The 18981-nt window shown below is 34.7% G+C and overlaps 1 protein-coding gene across 1 annotated transcript in view; it reads right to left on the reverse strand.

Moving 5' to 3' along the window:
• Window positions 1-18171, reverse strand: part of LOC149797107 (E3 ubiquitin-protein ligase listerin-like) — a 103716-nt gene extending 85545 nt beyond the window's left edge. Inside the window, exons 1-6 of the mRNA XM_089961775.1 lie at window positions 17994-18171; window positions 13356-13559; window positions 10741-10839; window positions 6760-6990; window positions 3617-3669; window positions 226-406 (exon numbers count right to left, since the gene is read on the reverse strand). Of these exons, the coding sequence (XP_089817901.1) occupies window positions 226-406; window positions 3617-3669; window positions 6760-6990; window positions 10741-10839; window positions 13356-13559; window positions 17994-18047 (822 nt within the window). The 5' untranslated portion in view covers window positions 18048-18171. The remainder of the gene's footprint in view (window positions 1-225; window positions 407-3616; window positions 3670-6759; window positions 6991-10740; window positions 10840-13355; window positions 13560-17993) is intronic.
• Window positions 18172-18981: the final 810 nt, after the last annotated feature.

Consider the following 18981-nt stretch of genomic DNA (forward strand, 5'->3'; position numbering starts at 1 on the left):
AAGGGGATGTTCTAGATGCTTCCAGACTGAGTCGAAGTACCTGACTTTACTGAGAAAACAACTAAACCCAAAGCTGATACATGCTAGGTGCAAAAGTATGGTCAGTCTCCCAAATTTATTACAGTTGAGACAGGTTCACACAAAATGTTCAAATGGAAGATTTATAAATAAAATTTTCAGGATGTATGTGTAACACGTGTCACCCTAATTAGGTCAAAAACTCACCATGTTGACCTTGGATTTTCCATGCTTCCAAAATTGCCCATTTTCTAGCAGAGCTTTCAGATAATCCGTCAAACTTTCTTGCTGAGATGCCAGAATGCTTAGAAGAACCTTCCTCAATGCTAGGAATGATCCAGTTAATACTCTGTTGTATTTGGTTTCCATCTCATCAGCCTCTGTACAACTGCATGGGTTCAAAATATAGTTTCAAAATAATTTAGTCAAGATGTAAATTTCTTATAAGAAAAATAAAAGCAGCCAAAAACAACAAAGCAAGTAGAACTGAGTCCCTTGGATACGCATTCTACAGCCTATAAAACTATGACATGACTCTGACAAAATGAAATGTAGATCACAGTGACTAATTTTGAAGTGGACATAGATATGTTGTAGAAATTCAACATACATTATATTTCTTGACATACACAGTTGCAGAAACTTGAACGTTTGAATCAAGAAAGTTCTTAAATTTGATACCAATGAACAGAGATAAATATATCAAGTCTAATAAAAACTTAAGTCTATCTAAAATATAACACCTCATGTACGTATATAAACAAAGGATATCTGCATTTTGTTAGCAGATGTAATTATGTTGCGAATGAAGTGGAAACAATGTATTTGTCACAAACAGGAAAGCCATAAGTGATAACACAAGTTGTTTGCCCCTTCATAAGTGAAATATTTACTTATATCTGCTAAAAAAGTAAAACACTCTTTTTATTATGTCAAAACTGTTGACCTGCAATGATTTTTTCCATTTTGTGCACTCTTCCAATGTAGACTAACAAAACTCTACCCCAGGAGTACAAGGATTGATCCACTGGCCTTTTGTACAAACAGAAAAACAGACAATCCGATGACAATTATTGGAGCATCACCTTGCTATCAACAGCCAGCAAAATATTCACTAGAATCAATCATTCTGTGCACACAGACAGGCAATCCTAGCATCGACACTCTGCTGATTAAATCATAACTGAGATAGACAAACCATGTCAACTCCCAATTTAAAGTAGACTTTATACAGCGAGCTGACAGAGTGAAAGTGACAGGAGGGAGGTCAGAAGAAATTCTTCAAAGACTTTCTCAAGTTATCCTTGAAACACTTCAACAATGACCTAGGGTCTTTTTGAACATCTTGTACAGAATCACTCCACCTGGCACAGTTTCATCTGCACTACAGACTGTGAGCTAAGAAGAATGACTGAGACTGTGCACAAGTGAAAGCAATGTAAATCTTCAAACTGCAGCACACCATCTATTGATTAAGCAGCTCTGAGCAGCACTTCCAGTCCAACGTGCCAAAGACAGTTCAGAGCACAAACTGGCCTCATCAGCTACTCACGTGCTCAAAGAAACCAAAAATAGTTATTAATGTTATGGTCCTCTTCAAACCTGAACTATGAACAACAAAGTAAGAATCATTAATCAAACAACTTTTAGTATTATTTTGACACTTGGTGACACTGAATATTGAACAGAAACAGGTCATATAATTTAAGTAAATCACAATTTTCATATTTCATGTTGAAAACTATGTTAAATAGGTTAACATATGAAACCTACTTCTTGTTGTTTGGAGTTTGCTTAGAGACAGTTTTTTAGTGGCAAAGTACTGCTTACATAAATGTATCTGTGTTGTATTTTAAGAAGTGCCCATTCAGATGGACAGAGAGGAAGGAAGAGAAAAGGTAAAATAATCAGGACTAAATATGGAGAAATGACCACATAAGGGCAGACATACTGACAATTCAGGTGATAAAACTCATTTCAACAATGGCATTTTCCATAGGTTCCAGAACTATATCACCATCTGCTTATTACAGTTAATAATGTTTAAATAATCCTTCACTGTTCACTTCATGGTTGAAAAATATTATATAATCTCCTATTTCCTTAAACCACTATTACTCAAGGTTTATGCCCCAATGTGAAGATTCTGATGCTCTGGCTCAAGATGAGTTATGCACTTGAATGTTTCCAAAAATGGTTTATTTTAAGTTAGTGTAAGTGTATTAGCAAGAAATTAAGTAGTTGGATTTTAATGAAATCTAGCACATACATTACAAAAATGTTGGTTCTTTGTAAACAGCAACTGTGAAACGATGATGTGTGACACACAATATTCAATTGATAAAGGACCAGACAATAAACACACCTGGCCAGGTGGGCTAATTAGGGTAAAAAATCTGAAATTAATAAGTGACTGATAAAACAATACAGACTTCTTAAGCCAATGGCAACAATTTCCTGAGAAATCCAGTGAAGTGATAAATGATTTTACCTAAGCAGAGTTTTTAAAGTGATGAACATTCAGTATAAATTCTATATGTAACTGTGACTGAGTAATGTACTCTATGGTCTTTCAACTCACATAACGTTTCCATGTTGTTGTCGATAAGACAGAAAGTTCATTAAAACAAAGGAGATGGAATCAAGACATTTAATCAAAAAGTGTCATACATAAGTATCTTATGGCCACACCCAGAGTCAAGACCAATCGGCTGAAATAGGAAACTTCATAAATTATGCATGATTGTGACATATTCCAACCCTGAAGTGAATTGGTTAATGAAATTTAGGTGCCGAAAAGAATTTCACCAAAATGTGTCCCCATTCTTGATACATGGTCACAAGCAGTGTAAAAACCTATAACGATGAGAAGGGGAGTATGTAATGATAAATTTCATAGTGAATCAGATAAGGGATTACTGAGGTACAATACAATGAGGATATTTTCTTTTCCCAAGTTAATACCAGGTACCAAAAACATTATATTTTAATAAGTGACAAAGCATCAAATTCAAATATATAATTTTTCATACCACATGATTAAATACATACAGTATTAATATATGAAAAAATTTATTTTTATTATGGACCAAAGTTGCTCTAGAATCATACTTTAGAACATTATACTCACTCTCTGCACATCACACTCACCCCACCCCACTTTTCATAAATTCATCTCACTTCCATAGCCTGATCATATAAATATACATGACTTAAGAAAGCGGGAGGATTGGGTTGACATATCTGACCCAAACTGAAAACAATACCAACCTGATTCAGCAGGTTTGTTATTGTCAAGGAATTAAGAGGAAATAACTTTAGAGATGTGAATGGCATCTGGTCAAATTTCTTTCTCCGACATTAATTTCCATGTCTGAAATGTAAGGCAGTTTCTTTTTATTTGATCCTGGTTACAAAGTAACTATATTTGTTGTTTCAAGTACAACTTTTGTAGGCACAAGCAATCAAGTGTTGCATGTCATGATGGGAAGACATAAGGATATATTTTTCCAATTTTTATTTATTTAGCACATTTAATGTTGTGCAATAGTAAATCTTGACTAAGGTGCAACTTCTACAACATGTGAAAAAAGCTTACCTTGCATCACTAAGAGTTTGCACTGTCTGGTGAATAAGGTTATCTTGGAAGTACTGAAAAGTAAATACACCCAATATCCATAAATTGTGTCATATAATTGACTCACTTAAAGAACAATACAATTTCAAACTAGATCATGGTCTGCTGTCACATAAGGGACCACATATAAGAACCTATGCAGTTTGTTATTAATACTCAGCAGAACAAGCAACACAAACCCTGATCTGTCAGTACATTATATGGCAAATCAGGGTGTATATTGTTTACAGCTGGACCCAACTCACAATTAACTTCAACCAGTGCCAAATTAAAAAAAAAATACTACAACACCACATTGCTAAATTTAGACAGAAAGCAGGATATGTCAATATGAAGACACTTACTTTGCTCTCCAAAAATCTCCATGTATAATTTTTACTGAATGAATGAACAATAATAAAGATAATAATGTCTTTATGTAAAGAGGGTAACTCAATTATTCAATACAACTAATCTCCCTTGTGGCACTCTTAAAAAAAGGCAGAAAAGCAACAACAAAAAAACACAACAATTACACAGTATTATCAGTCATGTTAGGCAAAATATCTTCTTGCAAGTTCTCTCTCTCTCTCTCTCTCTCTCTCTCTCTCTATTTAAAATGTATTTGCAAGTAAACACATCTACAAATACATAATAAAACCCATTATGAAAGCTGGATGATTTAACTGCACAACTCTTTCAATTCTCCAACGACTATAAGCAAGATCCTCATGTATGCACAGAACTTAATAATGAACACTTCTGCTCAGATATAACTTTAGGCTATTCTGTAAAAATGTGGCAAGCAGTACAGTTTATATCAGTATTATAATTTGTCATAAAATATTATTAGGTACAAAAGCTGAGAGAGGTTCATACAGTGTGTGTGTGTCTATATATATATATATATATATATATATAGAGAGAGAGAGAGAGAGAGAGAGAGAGAGAGAGAGAGTGTGTGTGTGTGGTTTGGATTTTTAACATAACTTTAACAATTTTTCACTCATATCGCTACAATGTCTGCAGTGTGGCGGTTTATAATGATGTCTAGCACTGAGGCATCATGCCACAGACAAGTAGCATGATGTCCCACCCAGTCACATTACCCTGACACCAGGCCGACCAATCCTAACACTAATTTCTTAATGCCAAGCGCCAAACAAGGCAGCTGTTAGTACCATTTTAATGAGTCTTTGGTATAATTCTGCCAGGGATCAAACCCACAACCTCCCGCATTAGAGGTGGATGCTCTAACCACTAGGCCACCGGTGTGGTCGAGAGAGAGTTATAAATATACACAAGACAGAATGGAAAGTGCTATCCCTGGATTCTATAGAAGAATGCTTGATAATAGTAGGCAGAATTAATATTTCAATACAAATAATACTATCATAATACAGGTTAGAGAATTTTTAGTTCATACTCTTCGGAGATTCAAACCCAGGTCTGCGGGTAAATGACACCCATCACCTTGCCTGCACACATGAGTCCATATTCCTTCATGACTAAGCACACATCACGAAAAACTGATGTTACTCAGTCAGTGTTATATGCACTCGTGTGCAGCAGACACACTCACATGACGACCTAGTAAATAATTATCATGTATCTACAAGGTCATTCCGGATTCCTATGAAAGAAATCAAGGTATATATAATTAATTATAGAGCATTATAAATATACACCAGACAGAATGGAAAGTGCTATCCTTGAATTCTATAGAAGAATGCTTGACAACAGTAGGCAGAATTAATATTTTAATACAAATATATACCAGAACTCAATCTTAAACTACATTTGTCTTGATAGTTTGTTGCTATGTAGATCTAAAATGTTGCATGTACATTTTTGTTAAAGGATTTAACTAAATCAGCAGATGGACTGTAAGCAAGAGGTAAAAGAATTTTTATCTCCCCTTTACACATTGAATACTAGAGAATGATAATTACTGAATCAGAACAATAATCACTGAAGCATGAAATTTACCTGTAGCAGTAAGATTGATGAAGACATGCATAATAATTAGATCTATTAGTGATGGGTGCATCACAAAGGAGCCCTGCTCATTAATATTTACCATGGTGGGGCTTATGAAAAGGAACTTCAATTGGAAAATCAGAGTTTGGACAAATAGGCAATCAAGGCATATAATTCCTTTTAATGGATACACGGAATGCTGGAAATCCAACTCATACAAGGTTTTGTTAATTAAAGATAAATGATAAATATGTTAAAATTCAATGTTACCAAAGTAATAATAAGGGTTGAGACAATAAAGAGCCATAAATGATAATATGCTGGAAATTAAACTCCTAATGGGTCATATTTGTATAATACACCAAGCCAAATTTAACTCAAATCTGATAATCCTTGGTAAATTAATGCTGCAGAAAACATAATCAGAAAGAAAGGCAAACTGGATCCATACCTGCTGTAACTGATGTTGTGGAATGCTGTAAATCAAAGTCATCCAAGTTTGTATCAATATGTCACATACCAAACTTGCAGAAATCAATGTTAGGAGGACAGGCAATAATGGGACATAACTCTCTTACTGGAAATCAAAATCATTCAAGGTCTAATAAATACAGAGACGCATGCTAAATTTGCTTCAAGTCTATCATAGGCTATAACTCACCAAACGACTATTGAGAAAGTTAGAAATCAAATTTTTGCAGTTAAGTAATCATGCAAATGTTGCTGAGGAACAGATGACTTACCCAACTATTTTACTAATGGGCCCCACCTACTTCATCCAAATGGGGCCAAACTACTGAATAATTTGTATGAAAACCAATACTTTTTGAATTTCAACTCTATCCAAAATTACAAAAGAACATATCTTACTATCCAGAACAATTTCCTGTGCAGTTTGTTAGGAAACAAGTGTTCTGTTGAATGTGTTATGCCCATGAATCATGCAATCTATCCCCTCCACTGTATGTAATCTGCCAAAGGTACCAGGACAGTATTTTCCCCCAGACTCAGAATCTTAATATTGAAGCTGCAAATGATATCCATGAAAATAGTGACACCTTTTCTAATGCAAGCAAGTCAAGCAAGAAAAACTGTGTAATAGCAAGAAAACTCAGTAAAAGGAGACACAACAATTCCATTTGTACCTCCACTAATTCTTTCTTGCAGAAGTTAATAGCCTCAGTTTGCTTGGCTGGTGGGAATGCAGTCTGAAATGACTGCTGTGCTGCACTTGCTACAGTAGGATATGTATCATACTGACTCAATAGCCAGTTTCCCATCAGGTTCTTTAAATATGGGGCTAGATCACGCCGCACCTTTCCAACCATAACCGTCATTGTCTGCTGGACTGCTTCACGTACACGATGATCAAGATCCTGGAAATGGACAGAATTATTAATGAATTGGCTAATATTTAGAATAAGAATGAGATGAAGAAAAAATATCCACAAAAATTAATTTAAATGAACACAAATTTGCAATATACTAATGAAAATTCTTAAAAAAGAATGTTACATGAGGGTTTATTTGATATGATACTTACAAACAAATGACACCGCATGCAACTGGTTGCTTTCATTAACATTCAATATAAAATCCACACAAATCTCAGATTCTATTTATCACATAAAGTGCTTAACATCTCAATTACATTGCAAAGTAATTTAACTAGGTGTTTTGTCATAGTATTACACATAACACGGCAATAACAACAAATATGTTTTTCCAATTGGCCAACCATCCCTGTTTCTCCATGATGACCCTAGCTCTTTCCCCCTCCCATTGGTATTAAAAAAACTCACATTAAATATATATGTTTTTCAAAAAAAATACCTGGCTGCCCTGATTTTAAATTCAATGCAATAGGAAGCAAATATATTATTTTGCCTAATATTATACTATGTAACTAACAGAGGACCAAACATACGAAAATAATTTATGTTCAAGAGATAGAGAGCACCAAGACAAAGGGGTGACCTTTTCTTTTATTTTTGTGATGGATCTGTGGTGCTTAAGACAAATAATGTAACTTCAAGACTATGTCTTCCTTGTCAAAGTGCCAACTACAATAATGAATATTTTTCTCAGTCAATTGTTTATTATTGTACTGTACAAATGATTTATACAATTATTAAACTAGTGCTCTAACATACAGGCATTGTTATGTATATTTAATTTAATTGTTTGTCCATTAGTTTTATTTATTTTTTATTCCATTACATGTTACTGTAATGTAATATTGTTTGCTGGACTTGACCCTGTCCAAAATGGAGTTCAGTTCTGTTTGACCTGACTGAGTATTTTTTATTTCATTTATGTAAACAACTAATACAGTGCGACCCAGCTATAACCTGCCCCACGATAACACAAATTCGGATTTAACGCAGTCATGGCATGGATCCCGAAATTGTGGATATTCATTCACACATTAAACAGCATTTTTTGGTGTGTGAAATAGTGTATACAAAATGTATTACCATTTTGGGAAAGAGATCGCGTACGAATTTGAATATAATATGAATGTTGCATGGTTCCTGAAATTTTAAATACATGTACATGTATTTTTCTCGTGCTCAGAAAAATACTGTTTTTTTAAAGTACGAGAAATAGTGTGCAAAATGCTTATTTTCATCTTGGGAAAGAGTTCGCGTATGAATTCGAATATAATACAATCGTGGTGTGGCTTCTGAAATTTAACAATTTCACCTGGTTCTTTAAGTGTTATGCCAAAATAAACATTATCAGAAATATTACTTATTTTTGATCCCTGAGTAAAGCCAATAAGTCATCTTTGTGATTGTCTTCAATTAATTCTGTATACAATCATTGCTCAAACAATAACCTACATGTGTTTCTTCTTTAACTGCATACACAACCATGCAGCAGACAATGCGGTGGTTGATAATAGATTCTCACAATTTAATAAACATCAAAAAGTGAAACCACCAACATGTTTGCTGGGCTTTGCGGTGTTATTAGATGCAATCAGTTGACCAGTAAACAATGTTGCTTTATTAGCTGGTCAACTGATAGGGTATGAAACTGTGCATGTGTTCAGCTTTAAAAAAATTACAGAAGTGACTTATGACCATTGCAGGCCTACTGCACTTAGTTCTCAGGTTGACATGTGTATGGTGTTTGCTTATGAATTCGTTATTAATTTCCTATATTTTTAATAAATATTTTACTGTTTTGGAAAAGCAAGTTCACAAGCACCAAGTCATTCTCTGCATTTTGCACAATGATTAGTATAGTAGTTTTCACACGTTTATTTGATATTCAAAAAATCTGAAGTAAAAGTTATATGCATGCTGAAAACATGTGTTGATTGTTAATTATTCTTGCTGTAGTCATTCAAACGAATAGGCGTATCAGCGTTAATTATTGGAAATTTACAATGGATAAATGTACATGGAAATGCAAATGAGAAAATTTTAGCAGTATGAAATTTGTACAAACACCGTTCATAGACCCTGGAACGTAATGAACTGTACATGTGCTTCATTTTTCTTAACCTAATTTTGCTGTTAATTTTTCCCCTTGAATTCAGACGCATAATGATCTGTGACAAAATTATTGAATAGTTTAAACATGTATGCAATTTTTGCAATGGAATTACATGTATTATGGATTAACTGCAAGCCCTGACGGTACGATATCAGACTGTAAGTAAATGGTGTTAATACTCTGTTCATGCTATATATTAAACGCTAAATTCAGACACAATGATCTGAGACAAAATTATTGAACATTTAAAATATGTGTGCAATTTGTCAATGGAATTACATGCATTATGGATGAACAGCATGCCACGACGGCACGATAGTAAACGGTGTTGATACCCTATTCATGATATAGATTAGACATGAATACATGTACATGTGCAAATAAGTTCTTCTTTGAAAAAAAGGAAAGTACTGTCAAAACCCAGCATTAACACGACCCCACTATTAACGTGATCCAATTTTTGGACCCCAATTATCGTGTTATAGCAGGGTTCCACTGTAATAGCTTCATAATTCTCTATAGGGTATGAGCTCAATTATCAAATTATTATTCAAGTAAACAAGAAATAAACATGTTGATCAAGGTCAGTGTTTTGGAGAATCCAAAGTGAATTTTATAGGGTAATATGTTTTTTTTTAAAAAACAAGGCTCATTAAATCATGCTAGAAAGTTATTTTCCATTAGGTAATGGTTGTTTTTAGAAAATGCTAATTGGTGACCTGAGGTCAAACAGAAAACTATATTATCTTGTGGCTGTCAGAATTTCACCAGTCGTGCTTTAACATGTATTATGTTGTGTCCAATTTGGGCTGAATTTTATTTTCTTCAAATTATTGGATTCAAGTGATTATTTTCTCTGGAAATACAAAAGTGCTCTGACAGAATTCTTGGATAAAGACATTCAATGAAATTTATACTGAATTCAAACCTGGAATAATATTTCTGTGATTCAAAAAGAAACTGTTGACACATCAGTATGACGCAGGCCACAACAGACACATTATCGCCTTCAATTTTAAATCTCATATGGACTTGAACTGAGTTTTAATCAGGACTTTTTATTACTAGGACTTGTGTATTTGATTCTTGGATTATTTTTGGATTTAATTCGCAAAAGCATAAGTTCTTTTTTCTCATTTTTCGCTTTATTTTCTAGGGAAATAAATTATTGTTAAATTTTACAAAGCTTGTTGTCTTCACTCTTTTCTGTTACTTATTTTAAAAGCATAGACTCGTAATAGCATGCAACCTCATTTTTATGAAAATGACATTTAGTCTCAAGCTGTGGACTGAAATTCATATGCATGTCCTTCTAATGTACAGGCTACGATAACGAACACGATACAGCCAACCCGAGACCACAAATGTAAGGACTGCAATATTGCAAGGTATCTCTGTCACATCGGCAAGAAAAATTAAGGTATATATGTCAATGGCAAAATCTGGCATTGATGGTAGACCATTCATCCATATACAAGATGGCAGACTTAGAGTTGCAGTAATGTTTGTCATATATATACTTCTTTGATTTAAACACTAAATACTTGTTTCTCACAAGCATGAAATAGCATTTTGCAAGCACAATTGAAGAGACTGAAAATTATATGAATTTTACCTACCAGAGTAAGCTTGTTGTACGTGCGTGGCCAGTATGGTAGCACAGCTTTCAGCAACTGATTATCTTTTTCTTTACATAGGCTACTGAACTCCTGCAAAGCCTGAAAAAATGTAACTTTAACAGTTATAACTTACTGTTTATTGCTGTTATCAATTTTGCAAATGAGAAAGAAAGCTAAGAACACATGGAAAATAATCAAATCAGCTAAGATTACACTGTGAGGTAGCCATTGTGACAGTGGAAACTGGATCACCCTGAAGAATCCATCAACACTAGACAGACTCCCACCAACACGTACTGCATACTTGCAAATGCTTAAACAAGGTATTAAACCCCGAAGCATAGAAAAAAGGTGAGTATGCTACCAATTGCCAATAAAAACCCTCTGAAAATATTTAATTTTTAAAATAAGAGACTAAAAAATTTACAGCCTTTATTAACATCAACAAAATGCTCATGGTAAATTAAAAAATGCTAGGCAAACTCTGATATATGCTTACTAAGTTGGTAATGGACAATGCCAAATTCACAAATGGTGAACAAATTATTCAGATTTTGATTGAATTCAATAAAACCAGCTAATAAAAATCTCATAACTTGGCCTGGTCCTCACTAGTTTTGCAACCTCACTCCTTATCACAAATAAAACATATGTTCTATGTTGTATTAGTCAGCATGTTTGATAACCCACTAGCATGGGGTAGCTGATATATGTATTTTCATTTTTACAAACTGAAGTGTGAACAATGGGCAAATTCACACATGAATATTGCAAATGATTCATGCAAAATTGAACAAAAATTAAAAGTAATCTCAAATGCAGACCTAGAAAGAAAAAAAAATGACTCGTGTTCAACATGGCGATGATTTACACAAATTGCTTTCAATATTTTAATGCAGAGTAGACTATAACAGAACTAAACTCACGTTAGCATAATAATGACAAAATAAAATGGTGACTATGACAATGGAATATTTGTTATCACATACAATTATAATTGCAATGATATTATGATTAAATAAATTATCATTTCCAATTTTTTTTAAAAATGTAACTAGCAGGGGTAAGGGCTTTTGGAGAGAGTGAGATACAAGGAGAAAAAGCTTATTCTCACACCCAAATGTCACCAAGTCAGTGCAGCATTCCGTAAATTGTCATAGAGAAATCTCAAGGTAATCACGCATTATTAATGACTCATAACAGTCCCAGCCTGTGTAATTAACCGCTGATCAACAATTAATAGGGGATTCAAGTTAATCGCTAGATGCCATAGGCTGAGCAGAATCCACAAGACCATACATAAATGGACCATGCACCACAACTATGCTATCTTTCCATCATGGATTGCCCCACCCAGATCTCCATAAGAAGTGAATTGTTAATTTTAAATCTTGTCTCAAGTGATAAGATCAACATCATCAAAAGAATTCAGAATGGCAAAAAGGCTATCATTATCTGAGCAATTTAAACCAGATACTTCTGTCCAGGTATAATTTTTGATCATAAACTCATGAAAACAGGACAATGTGAAATTTCACAAGTTATGGTACCTCATTTTTATGACACCCGATTTATGGCAGTCATTAAAAATCCAATCTGCTTATAAAATAGTAAGGTAAAACTGATGTTTTTTAACCAGACTATAACAGACTCTCTTTAAAAGAACAGAATATCTGCAAGATTCAATTTAGACTTTTTTGCGCCAATGGTGCAAACACAATATTTATGGCTTGCTATTGACTGCCCACTCAAGCATGCAAGATGCATCCATACAGCATGGCGACTAATAACCAATGTAAATTCAACATGCCCATCATGTTCCTAGCTGCACAGCATACAACCATGTGTTTTCATGGCAGGTGATTTGCAAACATACAGAAAACCTTTTCGCAATAAAATCACAAATTAAAACACCGAAGTGATGATATCTAACAGAAACTGTCCACAGAGACTTCACTCTATTTACCAACTAGCACAAGAACTGAATAAAATTAAGATTTGGAATAATATTATGACTATCTATGATCATGGCAAGAATAAAATTTCTATCTTTGTATCTTTGCTTTTGATGAAGAGACAGGTACACGTGAAGTGACTGTCATTTACATATCATTACCTTTTTGCTTTCCAAAATAGATTCAAAACACATTATCCAAGAAGAAAGAACACATCAGCAGTGAGTAATGACCATAGCATACTGGCTGGTACACAAGTCAAGCACCATAAGTGTATTTAATTCAATATAAAAATTGGAGCAACTTTTGACTTCTCTGTATTAGGATGGACTATCTCTCACTGGCAATTAATTATAAACACCTTATTTTGCTGTGAATTAATTGTGTGATCAATCCATTTTCTAAATGTGGGAAAAAAAAAAACAGATGGTATCACACAGATACTAATGAATAAAGCATTTTCAATGTTAACTTGCTTCATGTTCAATATTCTAATTTTCTGGAGATATGACAAACATTTTTTTCTATTCAATAATGTAGATACCATACACAATATTCATCACTCTAAATTAAGTTGGCCCTGTTAAAGAGTATCAGAGGGACAATGGCCACTTATCTCTGAATCCTAGTTTGAATCCTGAATTTACAGTTTGAAGATACCTTGATTTTTGTTGTGGGATCTCTCTTGGTAAGTTTGCGGAGTACAAGTCTGAAGTCTGCATCTAGACTGCTATCTATGTCATCAAAACTCTGACTCGCTGGGACAAATGCTGGTGTACCAGTCAGCATACCAAATCCAATAAAACCTGAAGGGATGGAATTTCCTGATGACAACAGCTGAGCTGCTTGACTACTGCTTGAAGGCTGTTAAAAAAAGTTAAACTGCCATAGTTATGTGAAGACAAAATATAACAATACAAAACATCACTTAATTAAAAATAGGTAGAATGTTGGGTAAAATGCCAACTTATTCCAGAATAAGGAATATAATTACATGGACACCTAATATTTGTGACATCATTTTTTAAATACAACACTGCCCAATAAACTGCTTGTGTATAAATTGAAGTATGTCTCTTTAAAGAAACATATACAAATATATTAATATTTAAGATAGTGTTTAGATAGCTTCAATAAGTTGAACATACTTATCCTTTTAACACCTTTCGGCATTCCTTGCTTGCATCGCATTCCAGCAAACTGAACTGTAGGTTAATGGAACATGAAACCATGTTTTTTTGCTTCTGTCAGAATTTTAATTTATTAAGAACATACATCAGATGAAGTAAAGTAAAGTACGACTGAGAGTGTGAGATATTCCTGAAAACCTCACTTCTCATACACAGCAATGTTATTTAGGCAGTGAGATGGCAACCAAAAAAAACTTAAATATCAGGGAGGCGTCCGACATTGTTGGACAACTCTACCCCTTGATTAAAGCAAGTACAATGAGTCTAACTATAGTCTGAATATACCAACTCGTTTGTACCCACTATGGATTTAAAAATTTAAAAGCATAAATGAAATGTTAAATAATGCAAAGAATTTAATCAGTTCATTTTGATTTATAACATCAAACCTGATTATGCCATGGAGGGGCCCTAACACCCTTATCATGTGCTTGTTAAATTCCAAATGAAAGTTTTCAGTGTAAAATACAACCCTGCTCGCCAGTCATTTCCACTTCCTGGACAAGTCCATTTTCAGTGAAGTGGCATATGCACAACTACACATATATGTACATAGGAGGAAAATACTACCTCGTCTGCTTACAATATTTAAAATGTCGAATCAAGCAAAGGAAAAGAATGACAACTACAAATTTGCCTTTTGCATGGATTTAACAAGCGGTGTTATTTCACTTTTCATATTTGCAAAGAGATATAAATCTCAACTCTCAACATTACGTTAATTTACAGAATTATCCGGCAGTTACCAAACAGGATGAACTACATCACTCTGTTGCCTGATGAAGATACTTGCCCATAGTGTATGAAATATGGCGCTGTTTTAGCATGGAAAGTCCGTTAAGCATGAAAGGTGCAGAGTAGTCTGACAAATCAACCCCACAAATCTGTGTTGATACTTCATGGATGATGTTATGGGTCTGATGTCACCTGTTCATTAAAATATGCAATTCTGCTGCATGCAAATCATTCCAGAACAAACTAGTCCATGCTTCCTCTGACCCTTGCCACCCCATTTTTTATATTTGGACATTTATGTTGGGTTGTAGAGTCAGAGTCAATTCCCTACTGAAAAGTTGGAATTCACCGACATCATTTGGTGTCGGCAAGGGGTAGCCGCTTACTAGCTGGCCTAGAGTTGTTGTTGTTGTGGGGGTTTAATGCCATTTTTCAGCTCACGATAGGCTATGCATGGCAGCCAGTATTAATGGTGGAGGAAGAACCCAGGAAAACCCCAGGAAGAACCACCGACCCACGAGAGCCACTGGCAAGCTTTCTCACATACCCACACTGGCCGAATCCAAGACTCGAACCCATGCAGACAGATGTGAGATGACAGTGATCCGTAATGGAGAGCGCATTAGACCACTCGGCCACTCGGGGTCCCATCGGGCTAGAGAACTTTAACAAACTTTCACTAAGATATACCTGCATTAAATTTACAGGAATATGATATATTTTCTCAGATATTGTGAGTAGACCATTTGTTATATCTTTAATCCATTGACAGACTAGCCTGAACAATAACGTTAATGAAATTTGACAGGAACTCGCCATTTGCATTCTGAGTCACATGACTACACATATCTCGCGACCTACATGTCAATGACATCAGAGTTCAAATAGTCATGTGATATCAACAATAAATCATTTCTAATGTTGCTGCAGGAAATAAATCAAACATATAAACGAAAGTCACATACTATTTACATAAGAATGAAAGAACAAACTTCTAAAAATATTTATTCTGTAAACAACAACCAGAAATCTTTAAATGTTGCAGCAACTTGGAAAAAACAATATTCAACAAGCGGACAGCACAGGTCGATGCGGTAGTCACATGACACCAACAAAATACATTGTCGACATGTGTTTAGAACTTGATGAATCTGGTTTCTCCACCTTGCTGTGATACCAAAAGGTTTCTAGTCGTTGTTCTCAGAATAAATATGTTGGGAATTAAGTGTACATTATATTTATGTACAAGTATTACATGACATCTAATTAATATTTTCAAATGATATGTACAACTTTCGAAATGGTATATTGTTGATATCACATGATTATTGGACCTCTGATGTCATTGACATGTAGGTTGCGAGATTTGTGTAGTCATGTGACTCAGAATGCAAATGGCGAGTTCCAGGTCAAATTTCATCAATGCTGTAGTTACAGCTCATCTGTCTGCAGATTAAAGATATAAGGAATGCTATATTTCCTATTTTTGAGAAAATAAATCATATTCCTACCGATTTCAATATCACTCTGATGGACGAACAAGAGATATTTAACCCTTTACCTCATAGAGCATAGTTACAAGTGCAGCGCGCTATAAATAGAACACCTGTTACCTATTCGACTCCATATGCATAGGCCTGCCTGTTAACTGTTAAGCAATACAATGTATGTTGCATTTAACAGCAATTTTAACCATTTTACATTTTTGGTACACATCTATTATGTGTGGAAAAATTTAAGAGTAAAGTCAGATTGTTATAGCTGTGTAATTTTTTTTCAAGGAATAAATTTTTATGTGCTTTAAAATCTTCAGAGAACTCATTCACTGTCATGTCAGTGAGGCCGCGTGATCAACTGTAGCTGCCATTTCTCATACCTGAAGTTTTTCGTCTGCGTCTACATCACTAAGTCATCTGAATATGTTAATTTATAAAAATTTATTGCTGCTTACATCAATATAAGTGCCTTTACCTAAGTTATTGAATCTTTCACAGTTGTGATTCTAATAGTGAAAACTTCATAAGTACTGAAAGAAATCCGCAACCGCCAAGGTATTATTTTATTAAAGATTTAACTTTAAAATGCAAATTATGTAGGTCAGAAATGTATGGGACAATGCTATGTTGTGGAATTCGCGAGATGTGCTTTAACGTCTAAGCTGTTTTCCAACTTGACATGCATTTGCAAAAATAGGGGAAAAAAACAGCAAATCAGATACTATTTAACCATTGCCTAAAAGTACTACAAGGACGTAGACAAATAAATAAACCATAAATTTGCAATCCTGTCAATGGACTGTTGTAATGAAGCTATATTAAAGTGATGTGATTATATCACGAAAACCTCTCCATCTAAATACAGATGCACTCACATCTGCATTGATTCTGTAGGAAAGAAGGGACTGCAACTTTTGATGGTGGGACTCGTATTTTTACCAAAATGGGAGTCCTGAACTCATAGTTTTAAAATCCTAGCGAGACCTCTGGCCAGTGTTAGGGCAAATCTGGTCACAGTCAGAAAAGAGATTATAAATCAAGGAATGAACTGACAGTTCTGTGCACTTTTATAAAAAAATAATAAGATGTTCATTATTGAAATCAGTAGGGGGTACAAACAAACGAGAATGTATAGACTATAAAGCAATAATTAAACTCTAAGCAGTACTGCATGAATTGCTAAGTACATGAGATGTTTTAGAAAACTATTTGACAATAAGCTGCTAACTCGGATACATATAGGCTCGTTTTAGTACCCAGTCCAGGCTGAACGCTGCTGAGTTCATAACATATCGAAATTACAATGAAGTACAGGTGCTCGACACGAGCTTGATGTTGAGAGAAAAAACACAATAACCTGAAAGGAAAAAATCAGAGAGTGACAAAAACATGATAGATTACCCACATGATCCGTTCTGACATTGTTCAGAGCCAGTAACTTCAATTTGGTACAACACAGAAAAGTCAATAATGGCTTGATGAATAGAAAAATATCTCAGGAGTTAAATAAGCTATATAGCATGGTCGTGTGCCTTTAAAAACGGAAATAGCAGAAGGAAATCGAGGGTCATGGGTGGAACTAGTCCTACATGTACGACATAGCACATGTTGATTTAGGTGCTTGATGCCCACAACGTAAATATCAGCGTCAGGTCTTACATGTAGGACTAGGGTGGAACGAAGTATTTGGAAGCTCCGTACCTTCTCTCTTATACATTATGATAGAGAGGGTCCTATGTCAGAACGGGTCATGTGGGTAACCTACGGTATTTGTGTCACTTTGTATTATTGTTATTATTTTTTTCTGTTTTTTTTTTTCTTCTCAACATCAAGCACCTGTGCAATGAAGTGGGTTGCACACAACATTCAACAGTTACCCGAACATTCCCCTTAGTCCTATTAGATTGATTCTTGCTTCCTGATCCCGGCATTTTTGTATCACCTGTCACTTGTTATATGTTTTCTTCTTAAACTGTCTTCACAATTTTACAACAGATACTTATATTGCCACACCATCTGCCTCATTTCATGTTGTGAAACTAATGCGAAAGAAGACCGGAAATGCTAAAGAGGAAAATATGTTACATTACGTTGAACAGAAGCGGAAAATAACGATGGAAACACGTGTAAGAGCCCGGATTATCTAATTCCAGACAAATATTTTTCGTCGTAAGAGAATATAAGAGGAAATAATAAACACATGAGAAGCATACGTTTTATAAATGTTGGAATTGTACTTTTGTCTACAATTTGTTTTAAATACGTAATATGAGGACTTGGTTCATTCCAGTTCTCTGCCTCACACCCCTCAAACCAGCCGCCACCACACCTCCACCCATGTAATTTTCATTGCGACCTGGACATGTAAGATGACTGAATAAAAATCGAGGCCCATGCCCAGCATGATTAGAACCTTCGACGTGGTATGGCAAGAATCTATGCAAAGAAAACTTGGCACTTTACGTCTTATTGGAAAACAATGGTTAATATCAGATACATGCGGCTCTGTCAGTATTACAATACTGCAACAAAAACGTGTAATTTGTGGTAGAGTGGAGTGGTGGAATATCTAGAGCGTTTGAAGAACTAGGAGTTCCACAAGGAGATAATCATATTGTACCACTTAGATATATTTATCACCCCTCTCAACTTTTTTTTTTTTTTTGTACAGTGAAGCCTATATATTGTGTCCATTATGAGACGCCTCTTCGTGTGTTGCTAATACTATTATCCTTGCTAAAGTGCCCAACAGCTACCAAAAAAAATTATATAAAAATATATATAGAAAAAAAGAGTTTTCTAATCAATGACTCCGCAACCAGATCTTCTTCACATGAGAACAGAACAGAAAAGCTGCATAAAGCT

Source organism: Sinohyriopsis cumingii, chromosome 6, assembly GCF_028554795.1.
Source record: "Sinohyriopsis cumingii isolate HCF-2022 chromosome 6, ASM2855479v2, whole genome shotgun sequence".
In the NCBI taxonomy this organism is placed as follows: Eukaryota; Metazoa; Mollusca; class Bivalvia; order Unionida; family Unionidae; genus Sinohyriopsis; species Sinohyriopsis cumingii.